Consider the following 17197-nt stretch of genomic DNA (forward strand, 5'->3'; position numbering starts at 1 on the left):
ACACACGAAGAAGTTCCCTAACCAGGTGAGCTATTGCAATAGCATAGTGCTGCATGAAATAACTTTCCATCTCAATCGTATGTCTAACAAAACCTTGACAAACAGTTAAAATGTAAATAGAGGCACACACGTACAGTAGGCAAATAGGACTATTGCTCCAAATTTTTGTCTTCAGAAACCTGGATCAGAGACACAGATCACTAGTAACCTAGTCAAACAAAAGAACTGATGGTTTATGTTGAGAAGGAAGTCACAAAATGGATGGCACACCACATCATAGCACCAGTGCACTGAGACATATCAGTACCAGGAACCTTCCCTGTTGTTTCCCTCTATTTAAAATGATCATGTACAATACCTCAAAAGCACCTGCTTTAGTAGGCTACAGTGAAAAAAAATAATGGAAGGTTATAATCAAAACATGAACTTCTAGGCAACTACTATCAACTTCTTTCTTCTGAAGATACCAAACTAACTGATTTAAGTTTCATGGCAAAAATAGTATCAAACTTTCAAAACCATAATGGCAAGATTGATATTGCAGAATTTAAGTTCTTCTGAATCTCCTCTTCATTTAACTAAATTAATTAAATTCAGAGACTGGATAGAAGCGATTTTATCATTTCCTCAATTCAGAATAGCACAGAAACACAAAACCAACAGTCCCGTGCAGTTTTATTGCAAGGTGGAATAATATATCCAATACATCTCCTTTGCTTCATTTTTCTCTTCCTCCTTTTCCTCATTTTCCTCATGAAACTTTGTTAAACAAATGCCAAAGCCCAATAAAGCAAGCAGTCTTGCTGACAAGCATGCAGATGATGTTGCAGAGCACAGTGAGCGTGATAACTAGCAAAGAAAACAAAGGGGGTTGGTTGTTCATTTGAACTAACCAGAAGCACAGTTGGTAGATCTTCACTTATTATAACACAAATAACTAGGAAAAGAAGATCGTGTTTGGTTTTCAGTGTAAGCACAGACACTAAGAGAAGATGGCACAATTTGCTGTGAGCTGTATTTTTGGCATCAGCTTCTACCCCAATGCCCTAAAACGTACGGTGACAGCTAAAATTCTCACTCCATACGCATAATATCTGGTCTTTGAACAAACAGCTCCGTTAATGGTGATTTTGATTTTCTGCTGGTAATCCACCTGAAATAAAACTCAGCTCCAAAGGTCTGCTATGAAGTGACATTGCAAGTAATTGACAGACAACCTGACACTCAACACAAAACAGAGAGGATCTGTCTGCATTTCAATGTTCTTCGTTTTTATGCTATCAAAAAAGGAAGATAAACATTCGTATGAACAAATCTTACTTAATGTACAGCTAATATCCACAGCATTAACTGGTCAAGCAAAGTGCTATTTAATGTTAACCCCTTTCACCAACATGAATTTTTATGCACAAATCATTAAATGAACATGAGCCGACAGTGTGCCCAAGTGGCCAAGAGAGCCAACGGCATCCTGGCCTGCATTAGAAATAGTGTGGCCAGCAGGAGCAGGGAGGTGATCATCCCCCTGTACTCAGCACTGGTGAGGCCGCACCTCGAGTACTGTGTTCAGTTTTGGGCCTCTCACTACAAGAAAGACATTGAGGCCCTGGAGCGTGTCCAGAGAAGGGCAACGAAACTGGTGAGGGGTCTGGAGCACAAGTCTTATGAGGAGAGGCTGAAGGAGCTGGGATTGTTCAGCCTGGAGAAGAGGAGGCTCAGGGGAGACCTCATTGCACTCTGCAACTTCCTGAAGGGAGGTTGTGGTGCAAAAGGGTCTGGCCTCTTCTCCCAGGCAAATAGTAGGACCCGAGGAAATGGCAAGAAGTTATACCAGAGGAGGTTTAGGTTGGATATTAGGAGAAACTTTTTCTCTCAGAGGGTGGTCAGGCACTGGAATGGCTGCCCAGGGAGGTGGTGGAGTCGCCATCCCTGGCAGTGTTCAAGAGGCACCTGGATGAGGAGCTACGAGAGATGGTTTAGTAGCTTGTGGTACTGATAGGAATGGGAGGGTGGTTGGACTGGATGATCTTGCAGGTCATTTCCAACCTTGTGATTCTGTGATTCTGTGTGTGTGAAATCCAGCAAAGCATTAGCAGCGTGCATAAAATAACCAGTTCTGATGAAGTGAATCTTGCGTAAGTAAAGCAGTTCTTTCTGCCATGTTTTTCAAAACATTTCCTTCCAGTAACGTTATGAAGAGCAGTTTCATTTCCACCACCACAAATGCTCCTTTTTACACTATCTTAAAGCAAACCTTTATTGTTTATCAAAGTTCCCAATACAATATTTAATGAAGATTTTAAGAGCACTCAAGATTTACAAATACAACATTAAAACTTCAACAAGATTAAGATGGGTTCTTGTCTGACATTTATTAAGCCAAATCATTCTACCAGTTTACAACAAACACATCACCACTCATTTATTTCCATTAGTAGCTGCTGAGTCTGAGATCTTAAACTTTAGACTAGACAAAATGGTGCAACTTAATTCAAAATACAGCAGAGATTATTCATTCCTTTCTAATCTCACATTATTCAGAAACATTAATTCTGTGGTGAATTCATCACTGAAACAGTTACATTACGCTGGGTTTTAAGAAGTAATTTCAAGGCAATAAGCTATATTTGAAAACCCCAGAGATAAAGAACAATCTGGAATACACAAGTTAAACAAAGATGTATGCACAGCCTCTGTAAGACAAATAAGCATTTATCAATATAACAAAGGAAGCCATAAGACAGCTTTTTTTCCCCCTCCTTCCTCAGAAGACCAGATGCAACCACTCTGCTCCCCCTTCTCTTAATAGCTTAGATTTCTTCCAGCTTCAGTGCCAGCAAGACAAACACAGTTTACACATAGACAACCATGTAATTACAGCAAGGGACAGTTGCACGGTCCACCAACCACAAAACACTACAAAATGCATGACAATAAGAAGTCAGAGCCTCAACTATTTGTTTATTTAAATGTATGCCACAGTTTTCATTTCTCTTAGTCAAATCAATATATTTTAATCCCCTTCAAAGGCAACAATCCATGAAAATAACTAAAATACTAGAAACAAGGCAAATGCACGCCCTACAGTCCTTTAATTCCTGAAATCACGATGCCCTTCTATTTGCTGAAGAATGTCTGAGTATTGTTTCCTTTCAAAATGTGTTTCAAATCAGCCTGCACTGCAGCTTTTTGAGAACTTCAGCTTACACAAAACGCTGACAAAACACTGGAGAAAAATAAAGAACAATATGGGAAAAAAGAAAAAGGATTCGGTAATTTTACTGTAATACGTATCTGTGTGCTGCGTCAGGGCACGTTTGAGGAAGCCAGCTGTATGGTATCAGCTTCAGTGAGGTTAAGGAACATAAACACTGAGCTGACACGAAAAATCAAAGCAAAAGAGCAAAGAAATACTGTTGCTACTCGTGGCACACTATGTATTCCTTAAGCATTTGAAGATGCTGCCACCATGCAGACTCCATCTCAATGGCTGGTGTATCACTAAATCGTTCTGAATTAATAATGGAGACAAAGTCCACAGATGGCATATGGTATACTTTGAGATAGACTCATTTTGACAGGTGACAAAGAAGACTACTCATCTCATTATGTGAAATTAAGCACTTATGGGAATGGCAGGTGTGAAGTGTCTCCTTTATGCAGATTTGGAAGCATCCCATCACTCACAGAAAGCACTGTAGTAGAATCATAGACAAATCTGGAAGCAGAGATGGTGTTAAATCTGCAAGGGAAGTAAGAAAAGGCTGAGATGCAAGTCTCTGCCCTCTCAATCTGGATGATCCACATTCCCTCCTAATATGACCAGAATCTCAGATACTGAATCAGAAATTATTAAAAAAAAAAAAAAAAAAAAGGAAAAATGAAGACAAAAATCCATCTCTAGCACTACTTCATGAACATCACAAAGATTAATTTCAACCAGCTTGACTTTACAGACTAACTCCTATTCACCTTTTACCTAACACTACTGTTTTAAGGGATTGTTCCCAACCCTCTTGCTTCATCCATCACTGTAGGTGGACATAAAACACTGTCTCAGCAGAGTGTTCGTCAGTAACTCCATAACATGATTGTGGAATAAATGCCTGGAGGTTATTTTTGAAGTAGGCCGCACAACCTTATGCTAGTTTTGGTATGCACTGATACAAGAGGATGATAGCATCTCCATCTGGCAGTCTGTGTACTTCAGCAGTAGCCCTGTGCAAATACACATGGCTTGCAGCACACAAAGGGTAACTCCACACCTGTGCACTCATTACCGGATTTGCAAGAATTATAAAGCAGTTCCTAATACTACCATTTTAAGACATATTTCCCTATCCAAAAGTCATGCCAATTTACAAAAATCCTCAAGTGCCATCAGCACATGAGGTGAGGGCAAGCATTGGAACAAAGGGCACATCTCAAAATCTTGGCTTGAGACCAAACTTAAAACAAGAAAGCTGTACACTTCGTGACACCTACATCAATCAGATGGCTAAGACTGAGAAAGCACTCAGGGAAACAAAACACTGTCTCCTTTGGCACGCCACAAGAAGAAAATCAAGCATGTCCTCAGCAGCTCAATTGCCAACTCCACCAAATTCCATCTCACTGCCTTACTCACTGCCAGGCAAAAGAAACAATGCTGGGGTTTCAGTTCTTTTCATTTGTTATAGCAAAGAACCCTCCATGCTACCAAGAGATGTCATACAGAAGTCATAGTATCATTGGTTGTATTCACATTAACATTGTGGTTCAAAGCAGCCGCAAAATGCTGAAATGAAATAGCCAACAACTCCTTCCCCGTCTACAGGAAGTGATTTTTGGGTGATTTTTCAGTCTACAGAGTGATTTTTGGGGGTACAAACTGAAATCATTTCAGAGGAAACCTAAGCAATACAATAAATGTGCTCCGATCCCTCAGCAGGAAAAGAGAGATTGGAATCAATGTACTCACCATTTAAGGAGGTCTGGACCATATATACATAGGGGCAGAAGTTTAGTTCAGGAGAACAGATTTACTTTGAAGTAAAGACTAAAAATGCATATAAAGTAGGTACAATGACTTCTTTACCACATTATTAAATTTCTTGTTCTGCTACTTCTTAATATAAACGCAAACATCAAATGCAGCTGAACAAACACCACCCAAGCAAGTTCAACTCAAATAATAAAGGCTCTTCTGATGATTCTATTCACTACACATTCTATCAAAAAATTCTTAATATTTTGCACAACCATCAAAAAAAACTGCAAAGTTCCAAAGATTTTTTTCTTTGCAAACAACAAATTCCAACTGGAAAATATGTGATTGATTGCTCATCCCAAAACTGTCAATGCTACACATATGTTTAAGTATAGAAGGAGCCATTATCACCATATTTACTGAATTGAAGCCTAAAAGCCCTAACTGGCATCAAAACATACCTTCACAAGTACAGTAATGATTTTCAGGAGATAATGGCAAACATCTTGTCATTCCAATAATTTTCTTTTTTGGCGTGGTGGTGGGAAATGAAGAGCTCATAATCACTTTTTGACACCTGCAAATAAATTTCCATCTCTAAACAGCTTACTAGGCAGCTTATCAAAAAGCAAACTAAGAGTCTTTCAGCGAAGGAGCATATTATTCCAAATACCTACAGAAAATGAAATATAGTATGGAAAAAATCCCTTCATTTTAGTCAGAGGATACAAATACTTCCTTGATAGCCGCCAAGACACCTCTTTACGTGTAGCTGAGGCTCCCCAAATCTAGGTTCACAACATAAACAACATTTTTCAAAGGACCACAGGCATTTTTCAAAGGACCAAGATGTGAGGCAAGGTCAGCCAAAACACCCCACTCTAAATATCTCCCCACGCTTCTATTTTTAAGGTACTAGAATAGTAAGTGCAACTTATGCTTCAGCTGCATATGAAGTGATACATTTTTAATTGTCTTTTATTACATTATCAACCCTTTTGTTCACAGAAAAAAAAAAAAAAACTTCTTCCTTATTCACTGAGCACGTTATCATTGCCATTGATATATGACAACTTTTTGTTTGTACTGCAGCTACACCATCTACAACTCTGTATTCACCTACACATCTCTGCTCTTTTTATTTACCATCTCCTCCCATCCAGACAAGTGAAAGGCAAAGGAACACTAGAAAAGAGTTTGAATTCCAAGCACACAATTAAGTAAGTGACCTGATGTTTTCAATTATCTGAGTTTAAAATCCATTGAAGGAAAACAGCTATATGTGAAATGTCTTAAAATTGGCATTCAAGTAAAAAAAAAAGAAAAGAAAAAAAAAGCAGTTCTAATGACAATGGAATTCATGCAGCATTACAAATTAACATTTAAAAATGCATAGAAAGTCTTTGAAAATTGGTATTTTTAAAACACTTAAGACTCAGAGTGTTATTGGACTAAATAAATGCCATAGAAACTTTCTTAGTTTTGGAGGTTACAAGAATAATAGAGACAAAGTTGGAAAAACATCTCATTGGTAGGTAAGATTCAATAAATTTAGCACAAATTGCAAGTGAAGCAAAATTGCTGATGTTAGACCGCATCTCTAGGGAAGATCAGTCTAGATCTTACAATTAATTTATGCTTTCACATGACTGCTGCTGCCCTATGCCACTTATCACACATGTTCTTTAATGAAGTGAAATAAACTCTTGAGTAGCAGTTGCATATGTACAGTTGTGTGCAAATGCTGCAGATTCCTGATTTCTAAAGATGCACGGGTCTAGAAGAACTTCTTCCCTTTTATTGGACATACACAATAAATACATTTTCCCACATATTTTTTTCCTCAGAAGGCCAAGCACTACCTAAACTAAATCAAATGCAGCACCTTTTTAAAGCAGTTAATGGAAGATGTTTACAACCCATAAAATAGCTTGATAGCTTTCTTAGGAGATAACAGTGCTACGTCTGGGTTTTATCCTAATTAACTGACATGAAGGCTAATGAACTTCTCATTTAATTCTTTTGTTGTTTTTTTTTTAAGTAAATCATAGTCTTACTCTTTCCTCAATTGGAAACTTAAAAGCACCTTCCCCATAAAAGGTTTATTTTGTCTGGTAAAAATGTATACAGGAGACTGCCCAACATTCCAGAGTGATCTTTCATGGATACAAGCTCAGAAAAGGGGAGTGGACAGAAAAGCAGAAGGTAAAACGACTTTTACAAATTCAGGTTGACAAATGATCAGAATTATTTCACCAAATTTCAAGCTCCAGAATTCTTGGCCATACAGTGAAGACATAAACATGATTAAAACATTCTGCAAAAACAACATATAGACTGGAAATTGTATGTAACTTAAGAGGAGAAGCAACAGCAGATGTTGCTGTGGTACAAACAGTACTGCGTACACACAGTGCATGTTCTGCAAAGCAACAGCAAAAATGTACATTTTCAGTAGGTCTGAGTCCCCTTAGATCCGTTTTTAAAGAGATTAGAGTCCTTTCCTAAATATAAGTAAGATGAAGAGTCTAAACTTTGTAGAAAAATGAGAAAACCAAAGATTACAGATGGATGAAAAGATTACAGATGGAAGAATTCACAGTGAAATGCTTATGGTAAGACAACTACTGACTGAAGGAACATATCAGGGCTGCTCTGAAAGTAATGCCTCCTATTTTATTACGTTGGCCCACAATATCAGAGGCAGATGGTGGTATGGCAGCAGAGGTTGAATCTTCCTGACAATATTCTGTAGCCCTGTGACAGATGGCAGCAGAGGGGCAGCCCGACAAAACAGCGCCTGATGTGGAAGTGTGTATGAAGCAAAGGGGTACAGCTGAATGAATCCATGCAGAACACATTGCACCCACTGACGTCCACCAACACTTGCTGAATGTTGATAGAGACCCAACAGTGGATGTGAGCACAGTGAGGCAGTGGTGGTATGACAACAGGTCACTTCTGCTGGTGCAGACTGTTATGAGTGCAGCATGCAGGCTCCTGCCCAAAGCAGGCAAAAATGCATAGCTAATGGTGGTGATTAGTGTTTTACAGCTGAGAATTTTGTCTATCAAACAGTGTTACTGTACCTGTCATTACTTCCATCAAAATAAATAGGAGGTATTCGTTTCACAGTGACCTATGTAACACACCTTCTACCTTGCTCAGCTTCTATCAAAATTAAGATGAATGCAGTGCCCCTCTTTAGCTGGGGAGAGCAGTTGTTTTAATCAGTTGCAGGAAACAAGAAAAGAAAATCCCTCTGGGAGTACTCACAGTTGTGCAGCAGGGACAAAAGCAGCATTCTATACCAAAATACACTTTTTATAACATGAGTTAAAATGAAAACAAAGACAGTAAAAATTAATAGAGGCCTTGCTTGCTTTTGCATAAGATGCTTTTCGAAGAATGCAAAGCTGCACAACCAAACAACTTTCTCAGATTTTAGTTCAAACTGTTTTTAAGGCTCTATCTAACTGAAGTGCATGTTAAGCTAAAGAATAAAAGAAGTTTCCTAGGAGTCTTCTGAAGATTGCATTCTTTAGCTTGGGAAGTGAAAAACAGTTTATTTCTATCAAGATAAGATACCTTGCTTCAAAAGGGAAAAGTGCAGTATTACTATTACTGAAGAAGAGGAAGCAGCTATTCTGTTAAAAGATGCCAAAGACAGTATTTTTAAGATCTGAACGCAAACTTTTAATTCTGTAATGTCATAAGAAAAGCAGCACAGACAACAGCTATTTTATCTGGATACAACTGACACATAAGGCTACAAAATCCACTTTAAATGACAACCTTTATTTTGTGACAGAATCTAACCAAACCAGGCAATGTTTGAGAACAAGCTCACTTTGTGCTTCACATGCACAGTACTCTTTCAAGTTCACATCGTTGTTCACATTGTTTCGGATCTGATGGAACTACTTTGTTACACATTTTTCTTACGTGGATACATACTTAAAATTTCCATTTTTTAATCATGGAAGCTCTCCATATACTCAGAATAGCATCTGCCATAGGAATATGAATATATTCTTGTTCGAGGCCTGCTTACTGTGTTTCTGGAAACATTCATCTGAGTTGTACCAGGAAGACAACTTTAATCCATGAATCCACTGCCTGCTAATGACATTTGCTTCAGTTCTTGAAAACAGTAGACATGTACAGAAGCCGAGCATCACTATAATGAAGCTCCATAGGTCAGGGACCTCAGCAATATTATCATTCCAAAATGATTTGAATATCTTATTATCTAGATAACTTGCTGCATCAGGCTAATGGCTTAACCCTATTAGTGCAATTCCATAAATTTACTTGCAGACCATAATTTTTTTAAGCTACCACTTAAAATAAAATGCACTATATACAGGGTTCCAGACTGACTCCATCAATAAATGTCTAACATATAAATAATTTTCTTTCCTTCCTTACCTCCAGATGCTCTAAAATATAGGGAGGATTTGTCATGCCAAGCCTCAGCATAGCTCCCTCAGGAATAGCTTCGACCAGCTTCCACAGAAGTGTAGGGAGGTCTGTGCCAATGTCTCTGCCATAAGCCCCTGTGTCTTCACTGGTCAGCCATATCTCACAAACACCCTCTGTGAATAAAAGGTGGAGATAATTAACAGATCTGTTTTAGAGCTGTTTATTTTATCTTACAGCTGCTCACTCTTTTTAATGCAGGATTTCACAAGGCCATTATGCAGCCAGACTAGGTTTTCAATTGTAAGGGGGAGGGAAGGAAGGCAGGCTTATCCCATGGGTAGCAGAGGGTTATTAAGTTCATTTTATGAGCACAAGAGTGCTACAACAATGCTGTAAATTATCATTGCTGTGGAGTGATTAACATTCACAGCCAATGACTAATTCTGTGTTGCCTCTACAGCAAGTCAGTCACGTCTAGTACTCCGCTCTATTTTTTGAACCTAATTCATTAAGCACTGCAAGCAACATTACCCAAGCAAAGAGTTTGCACTCATGGCCGTTACTAGCAGTCAACTTCTTAACTGGTAAGCTTCCAATAAACAAAAACAGCTCTAAAGAATAACGACTAACAGTCCTCTTAGAATAACTGCTAAAATTCTTTCAATGAGAAAATACAATATATTAAGGTTGCATTTAAAAAGTTAGTAATCACTACTTGACTAAGTGAGAGTGTTGAAAAGCCCTTTTCCTGCCTGTTTATACTTTATTTTCCACCAGTCAGGGACTTAGGAAATAGTATATTTGAGTTGTACTGCAAAGAGCATTGACCCCAAAAACTGAAATTTGGCAATAGTATCCTCTTGCTCAAAGAGGGAGAATGTTGCACCATCCTTTAATAATGGTTGAAAGCAACAAGGTTTCACGCAGCCACTTCCATCAGGCTGCCCAGCTCCCATCTTTTTAATAATGCAGTTCCCCTCCTCCCCCTCGCTGCTCCAAAGTGAGACATAAGCCATTGAAAACAGGGTGGCTGAGAGGAAGATTCCTGTGATTCCCACTAAGAAAAGTTAGCATTAACTCATTAGGGGCTAGATTTCTAAGAAAAACAATGAACCAGTAAACAAAACCATCTGAACACTATAACCATTCGTCAGAGCAACCACGAAGCATCAAGGCACTCTCAGGATAAGTAGAGAAAGTATCGCAAAATAAGAATGTTTACAGTATGAAAATATTTTTCAGATGAGGAAAGTACAAAGAACTACACAGAATCAAATCAAATAAGAAGAGATACAATAAGAAAACCACACATTTTATAAAAATGGAAACGCTCACTGTGGACAGCAGATGGACCATGAAGGTAGACAGCAGCTATGTCAAGCAAAGATAATTCTGTTTGGATAGAAGAATTCTCACAGTGATTCATTAATTGCAGCTGAAAACATTTACATACTAAAGGTAAACTAAGAAACTCATCACTCAGTAGTAAGTTGCTAAGCTTTAAGAATAAAGAGAGATTCACAGCTCTGTTGGTGCAGGAGCCTAGTGGCAAGCACTCTTGAAGCAGTGCTCTCTAGGCATCCAACTTTCCATCACAGCTTCGTAGCAACATTTGAGCAGGGCTGCCCAGTGCCTTAGGTACACTGAACTTGCCTACACACACAGTCATACACTGGGTTCCACTGTAGTTGCTGAGCATTTTAGAGCTGCATTCACAGCAGACAGTACAATGTTACAAAACGTATTCCGAGATTTGTTTGCCCTACATCTTCCTGAGTTATAGAAAAAAAACAAAACACGTGAATTATGGATCACCCACATTTTAGAAATAAATGCAACACATGATATAAATGATGGCTAGCATCCTGTTGTGTTCTTTATATCAGCTTCCAATAGCTACCATCACACTGCAAAACAGTAATTCACTTGCTGTTTTTCTACTGAAATAGAGTAAATCTCACTTTTAAGCTTTCATCTGGCTAGGAATGGAAATAACATTCAGGTGGAAAACAACAGTGAGGTTTTAAAGCTGTATAGGTGGGGACCATTAGCACCCTGGTGGGCTGAAACTTCAAACCAAATCACGTGAAGAGGAAACAGCTGTAATAGCAAACCAGCAACAACAAGAATAACTGTCTCGTCTGCTCTCCTATCACGATGTTGAACAATAAGCAGTGGGAATAATTCATGCTGAGACAGCCAAAGATGAAGTCTCAATAAGAGGAGCAGGGGGAGAGCACCTGTATTTTAGAGAGCTTCCTTCCCAATTTCAGGCTGACGAAATGAATCTTCCCATGTTTAAAGACGCTGTATTTATAAAAAGAGTAAGTGAACTCCATGAATAACTATGGCAATGCAGGCTTGGTGGCAGTTGTTGCTAAGCTGTTTATTCTAGCCCTCTGCATCCTGAGTTCAGGAGCCTCTACTTAAACTGAATAATAAAACAATAGATCCCCCAGTCTTCTTAATAATGGGGAAAATCCCTCCCTTTTTCCACTCAGCCCTCTGCCCCTCTGCACTAAAACTGTATGTAGAAAACTATTCAAATCCAGTGTCTAGCTGGGGATAGCATTCTGTTTCCCTTCCTTTGCAGTAAGCCTGACCAGCTCATACGCCATTCTGTTATTTGATAATTTTGGTGCTAATAAAAGCAAGCTGATTTTGTAAACAAGAAAATTGATCCAGCCTGCAGAGACTGGATGTGCAAGCTCAGAGAGTTTGTTACACTATTAAGGTCAATTATCATTATATTCAAGTAATTACATGTCTGTCTTTGGTCAGAGCACATAGTTTATTTCTCATTCTGCCGTCACCACCCAGCACAAGAGTAACCTCAACAGCTGGATCCCAAGCTGTGCCCTGCTGTAATTGGAGATGACTGAGAATGAAAAATGTTGGAAAACAAAATGTTTCCAAGTAAATAAAGGAAGTTCTGAACCAGTTCCTTCTCCAGCATCTCATTATAAATAATAACAATTGCAGATCATCTGAAACACGCTTTAACTTAATTTTTCTAGAGCAGTCTAAACAATCCTTATAAAGGGAAGAAGAAATCCTACAGTGACTTTATATATGTTTCAGTTTTAGAGACCACTTGAAATGATTTGTTTCTTTAATTTAAAAATTCTAGACCTTTATATTTCACTTTATTTCCATGCCACTATTGAAAACACTTTTCAGCAGTAGCACAGTTATTAATTTGAAGAGAAATCTACTCCATCTGAAAAATTTACTTCAATCTACAAAACCGTCAAAAGAATTTAAAATATCAGATGCTAATCCTACTGAAATTCTTTTATTTGTTGGCCTACTGTTTAATTTCTCTGCAGGCTGCTATGGTGGGAGACAGCCAGTTCTGACCTTCTCGCTATTCCACGTACAATATCATAAAGTCCTAGAATGGCATGGGTTGGAAAAGACCTTAAAGATCATTCAGATACCCTGTCATGGGTAGGGTTGCCAACCACTAGATCCTGTTGCCCTGGGTCCCATCCAAACTGGTCCTGAACACCTCCAGGGGTGGAGCATCCACAACTTTCACGTCAGAACCTCACCACCCACTTAGTAAAAAAATATTCCACCCAAATGTAATCTGAATCTTCCCTCCCTCTTTTAGTTTAAGACCATTCCCCCTCGTCCAATCACTATCCGCCCAGGTAAAAAGTTGGTCTCCATCCTGATTATATATTCTTTCTAAGTATTAGAAGGCTGCAGCAAGGTTTCCCCGTAGCCTTTTCCAGGCCAAAGAAGCCCAGCTCCCTCAGTCTTTCTTCCAGGAGAGCTGCCTCAGCCTTCTGATAACTTTCATGGTATCTTTTCTTCTGCTGGGGGCTCCAGACTTGGACACAGTACTCCAGATGGGACCTCACAAAGACAGAGTAGAAGGGGTCAATTCCCTCCCTCTTCCTGCTGGCCACCCTTCTCCCATTTTCTACACGTACCTGGGACTGCCTTGATCTAAGTGCAATTCCTCCCACTTGTCCTTGTTAAAACTTCATTAGGTTCACACGGGCCCACTTCTCTAGTTTGTTCACATCCCTTTGCATGCCATTCCCTCCTTCCTTAGCATCAACCGCACCACTCCACGTGGTGTCATCAGCAAATTTGCTGACAGTACATTCAATTCCACTGTCCATGTCATTGATAAAGATTTTGAAGACCACCCATCTGAAGACAGATCCCTGGGGGACACCACTCATAACCAGCCTCTATCTGGATAAGGAGCCATTGGCCACAGCCCTCTGGCTGTGACCATCTAAGTAGCTCCTTATCCACTAGAAAGTCCAGCCTTCAAACCCATACTGCTCCAATTTAGAGATAAGGATGTGGTGTGGGACCATCTTAATGACCTTGCATATGTCCAGGTAGTTGCCATTCCTTTGTCCACTAACGCCATTACTCCATCACAGAAGGCCAGCAGATTTTATTTCCCTTCATTGAATTCTATTTAGTTACTGCCACTCCATTTATCCATATCGTTTAGGTCTATCAGCCCTGTCCCCTAGTTTGCCTGCTACCTCATCACTCTGGTATTATCTCCCAACTCACTAAAAATGCACTTTATACCTCATTCTGTACACTGTTAGTAAACATACGAGGTACTGATCCAGGATCAACACGTTGATCAACAAGGAATGCCATTAGGAACTGCCAGCTAGGTTCCACACCATGGATCCCCGCTCTGTGAGTTGGGCAGTCCTCGCGGCCACATTATCATCCACACACCATCAATGTGTATACATATATTATAGGACCCTACTGTTAAGACTTTGCTAAATTCAAGTTAAAACAAACAAACAAAAACCAAACCCTCTACATTTTTCCCCTCCTCCACGCAGCCAGATACCTTGAGAAGGCAGTCACATACCATTTGCCAGTAGTAAACCTACTGCAGGCGATTCCAATCATCTCCTTGCCCTTCACATGCCCAGAAGTGCCTCTGCCCCACGAGCTTCCCACAGACTGAGGTTCAGCTGCCCTATAGTTCCCCTCTTGCCCTTCTTGAAGGGCAACGTGATGTTTCCCTTTTTCCAGTCATCAGGAATCTCCTGACTGTCGTGATCTTTGGATGATGAGGGACAAAAGCATTGTAATGACACCAACCAGAGCTCCAGGCACACTCAGTTATCTCCCATTGAAGGATTATTTCTATTAGTTCTGGATGTCAGGGTGCAGTAGCAAGAAGTGCAGCTATGTTTCACAACTGTTTAGTTCAGTACAAGCCTTAAAGCAGCTGTGGTTCCTGTTGCCCACAGGATGACACATATATTAGAGTGCTTAGGAAATTAAAACACCAACTTTTATGGTCCGCATATCTTTGAAAACAAATGTATTTGAGAGCCAATATGTAGTGAAACACTAGAATATTAGAAAAGGAAATACAAACGAAGGCTATCATTCATTCTCCTACACACAAAGTCCCACTTCCTCCTTGTCAAGGTGTTTTACTCAATTAAAGGTTTGGACAAGCCATTGATTTACAATGTATACATTTCTGTACAAGCTATACATTAATATATTGATGGCATAATTTTGTTGAATGATACAAAGCCATAATAGGAACTTGATTTAAAAGTTCATCTAATACAGACATAGCTTAAGTGATGAGAACAAACTCCTGATGCTACAAACTTTTGGTAAAATTTTGGGCTATAGTTGCATATTCTAAACCAGTAGAATTAATCATATCTTGGAGCCACTTAACTCTTCTGTTGGCTACTTTTTAAAAAGCCTGAAACATCTCTTGGCTTTAGATTTTAAGGCATCTAACAAAAAGTAAAACACTATTTACCTATCTAGGAAGTTGAAATTGAAGCTTGAAAGCAGTTTAATGCAAAACATCTCGAGAAGCAGCTCAAAGCTATTTCAATGAAACTTTAAAAAAAATCTTGGTTTCAAACATTTTTTGCCTCAAAGGGCATTTAGACTTGTGTGATTTCATGCAACATATGGAGCCAAATCAGAGCTAGACAAAAACAAACAAACAAGAAAACCCACGCACACAAAAGAAGAAAAATTAGGACTGTTCAAAAGGAACTTTTTAACATTAGGTGATCACCACAAATACATGCACACACTTCCACCACCACTTTTCGCATAAACTTATTAAGGTTACTTTGATGGTTTTGAAAAAAAACATCACAGAGTGGAACAAAGATTTCTGACCCAGCTGTTTATTCTTTACATTTACAGCTGCCTAACATTAACGTAAGGATAGCCTACCACATAGTTTATATTTAGACAGATGTGCAGTCTGATAGGTGTACCATTATTAGATTCTTTTAATGCTGGCTTTCCATCTTATCTGAGGCGGTTATGAAAAAGGAAGCTACACAGATGTATTCAACGTATTCCTTTTCAGAAGTCAGGCATCAGAAGGATGAACTGTTGAGAACGTCAGCTCAGTGGATTTACCTTTTTTTCGTAATTCATTAAATACAGGCTTCATTTGCAGCAGCCACAGTTGTATTTTCACAGAAGTGTTACAGCTGGGAGAGGGAAGCAAGAACTTGAGGACTAATATCAAAACCAAAACCTCTCCTTTTGCAGCTAACACTTCATCATCAAGGCATTCACAATGGAAGTTTACTACCTGTGTCTGCTGCAGGGCTTAGCACTTTCATAACTTATACCAAATACTGTTTGTTATGCTTATTTCTGTGAATATAGTGATAAGCAAAATAGAGTATTTTGATAAAATGAGATTAGCACCTGAAATTATTGCCCTTCAGTAAAAAGGCAAATCAATTCCAAATTCAATTGAACAAGAAATCAGAATGCCTCTGAAAGTAATAAAGTTTAGCTAAAATAATTTATTCTTCCTTTGGCATTAGAAAAAAAAATATTTCATAATAGAGCGTTCCCAATCACAAACATACAGGAGAAAGGGTCAACTGATCACTAAATACCAAAATAAGCATAATAGGTTTCTCTCTTCCACAAAGCTAACCCTTGTCCTTGCTTATAAAAGGGGTCCATCAATCCCTATAGGACACTGTTCCTAACAGCCTACTGCTTGAGCATAAAGCAGCAGATTTGCCCACTGTTAATCTGTAGTGCTTTTTAGCAAAGTGGGGAAGAAAAGGGGGAGGAAAGGAAAAAGTACAATAGGTCAGTTGCTGCTGCAAACGGCATGACAGCTGAACTTATTATGAGCCCAGTTTTATTCTGCCAGAACAAGAGAGACTCAAAAGGGCATCAAAACGGACAGATATCAGCTCCGTGTTCACAATGCAGCATTACGCACCTTGCTTTCAAGGAGGAAATTAATGATACCATACATTATGATAATGAATTGGGTTTTAAAGTCGGAGGAGGAAAATGATTCAAGAAAATTGAAGGGAAAAGAGTTACTTTTCATGAGTTGGTCCTAGTTCTCATGCTGTGAGAGGAGGAATTTGCCCCTTAAGACAAAAGTCTGTGTGTTCTCTTTCGGACACCTGTCTGTGATCTTCCTATTTCCACGCATGTTAGTTTCATACACAGCAGCACGTTTTGAAAGTAAGCCCTTGCACATGTAAAAAAAAGTAATGGGAGAACATTAGATCTTCCAGTTGCAAAAAAAAAAAAATATCAAACTGAAGACTGTAATTCCATATACAGACATCCTAAAATAACTAAGCCATTTTTCAGAGATCATAGAATGGTTTGTGCTGGAAGGGACCTTTAAGATCACCTAGCTCTACCCCTCCTGCTATGGTCAGGGACATTTCCCTCTAGCAGATTGCTCAAAGCCCCATCCAGCCTGGCATTGAATGCTTCCATAGAGGAAGCATTCATAACCTCACTGGGTAGTCTCACCAC

General features: G+C 39.1%; 1 protein-coding gene across 3 annotated transcripts in view; it reads right to left on the reverse strand.

Annotated features, from left to right (window-relative positions):
* Nucleotides 1-17197, reverse strand: part of CDKAL1 (CDK5 regulatory subunit associated protein 1 like 1) — a 361527-nt gene that overhangs the window by 133445 nt on the left and 210885 nt on the right. For all 3 annotated transcript variants that reach the window (XM_042869783.1, XM_042869784.1, XM_042869785.1), the window contains one exon: nucleotides 9401-9567. In XM_042869783.1, the coding sequence (XP_042725717.1) occupies nucleotides 9401-9567 (167 nt within the window). The remainder of the gene's footprint in view (nucleotides 1-9400; nucleotides 9568-17197) is intronic.

The sequence above is a fragment of the Lagopus leucura genome, unplaced genomic scaffold (assembly GCF_019238085.1).
Source record: "Lagopus leucura isolate 7727_CA_CO unplaced genomic scaffold, USGS_WTPT01 Super-Scaffold_100002, whole genome shotgun sequence".
In the NCBI taxonomy this organism is placed as follows: Eukaryota; Metazoa; Chordata; class Aves; order Galliformes; family Phasianidae; genus Lagopus; species Lagopus leucura.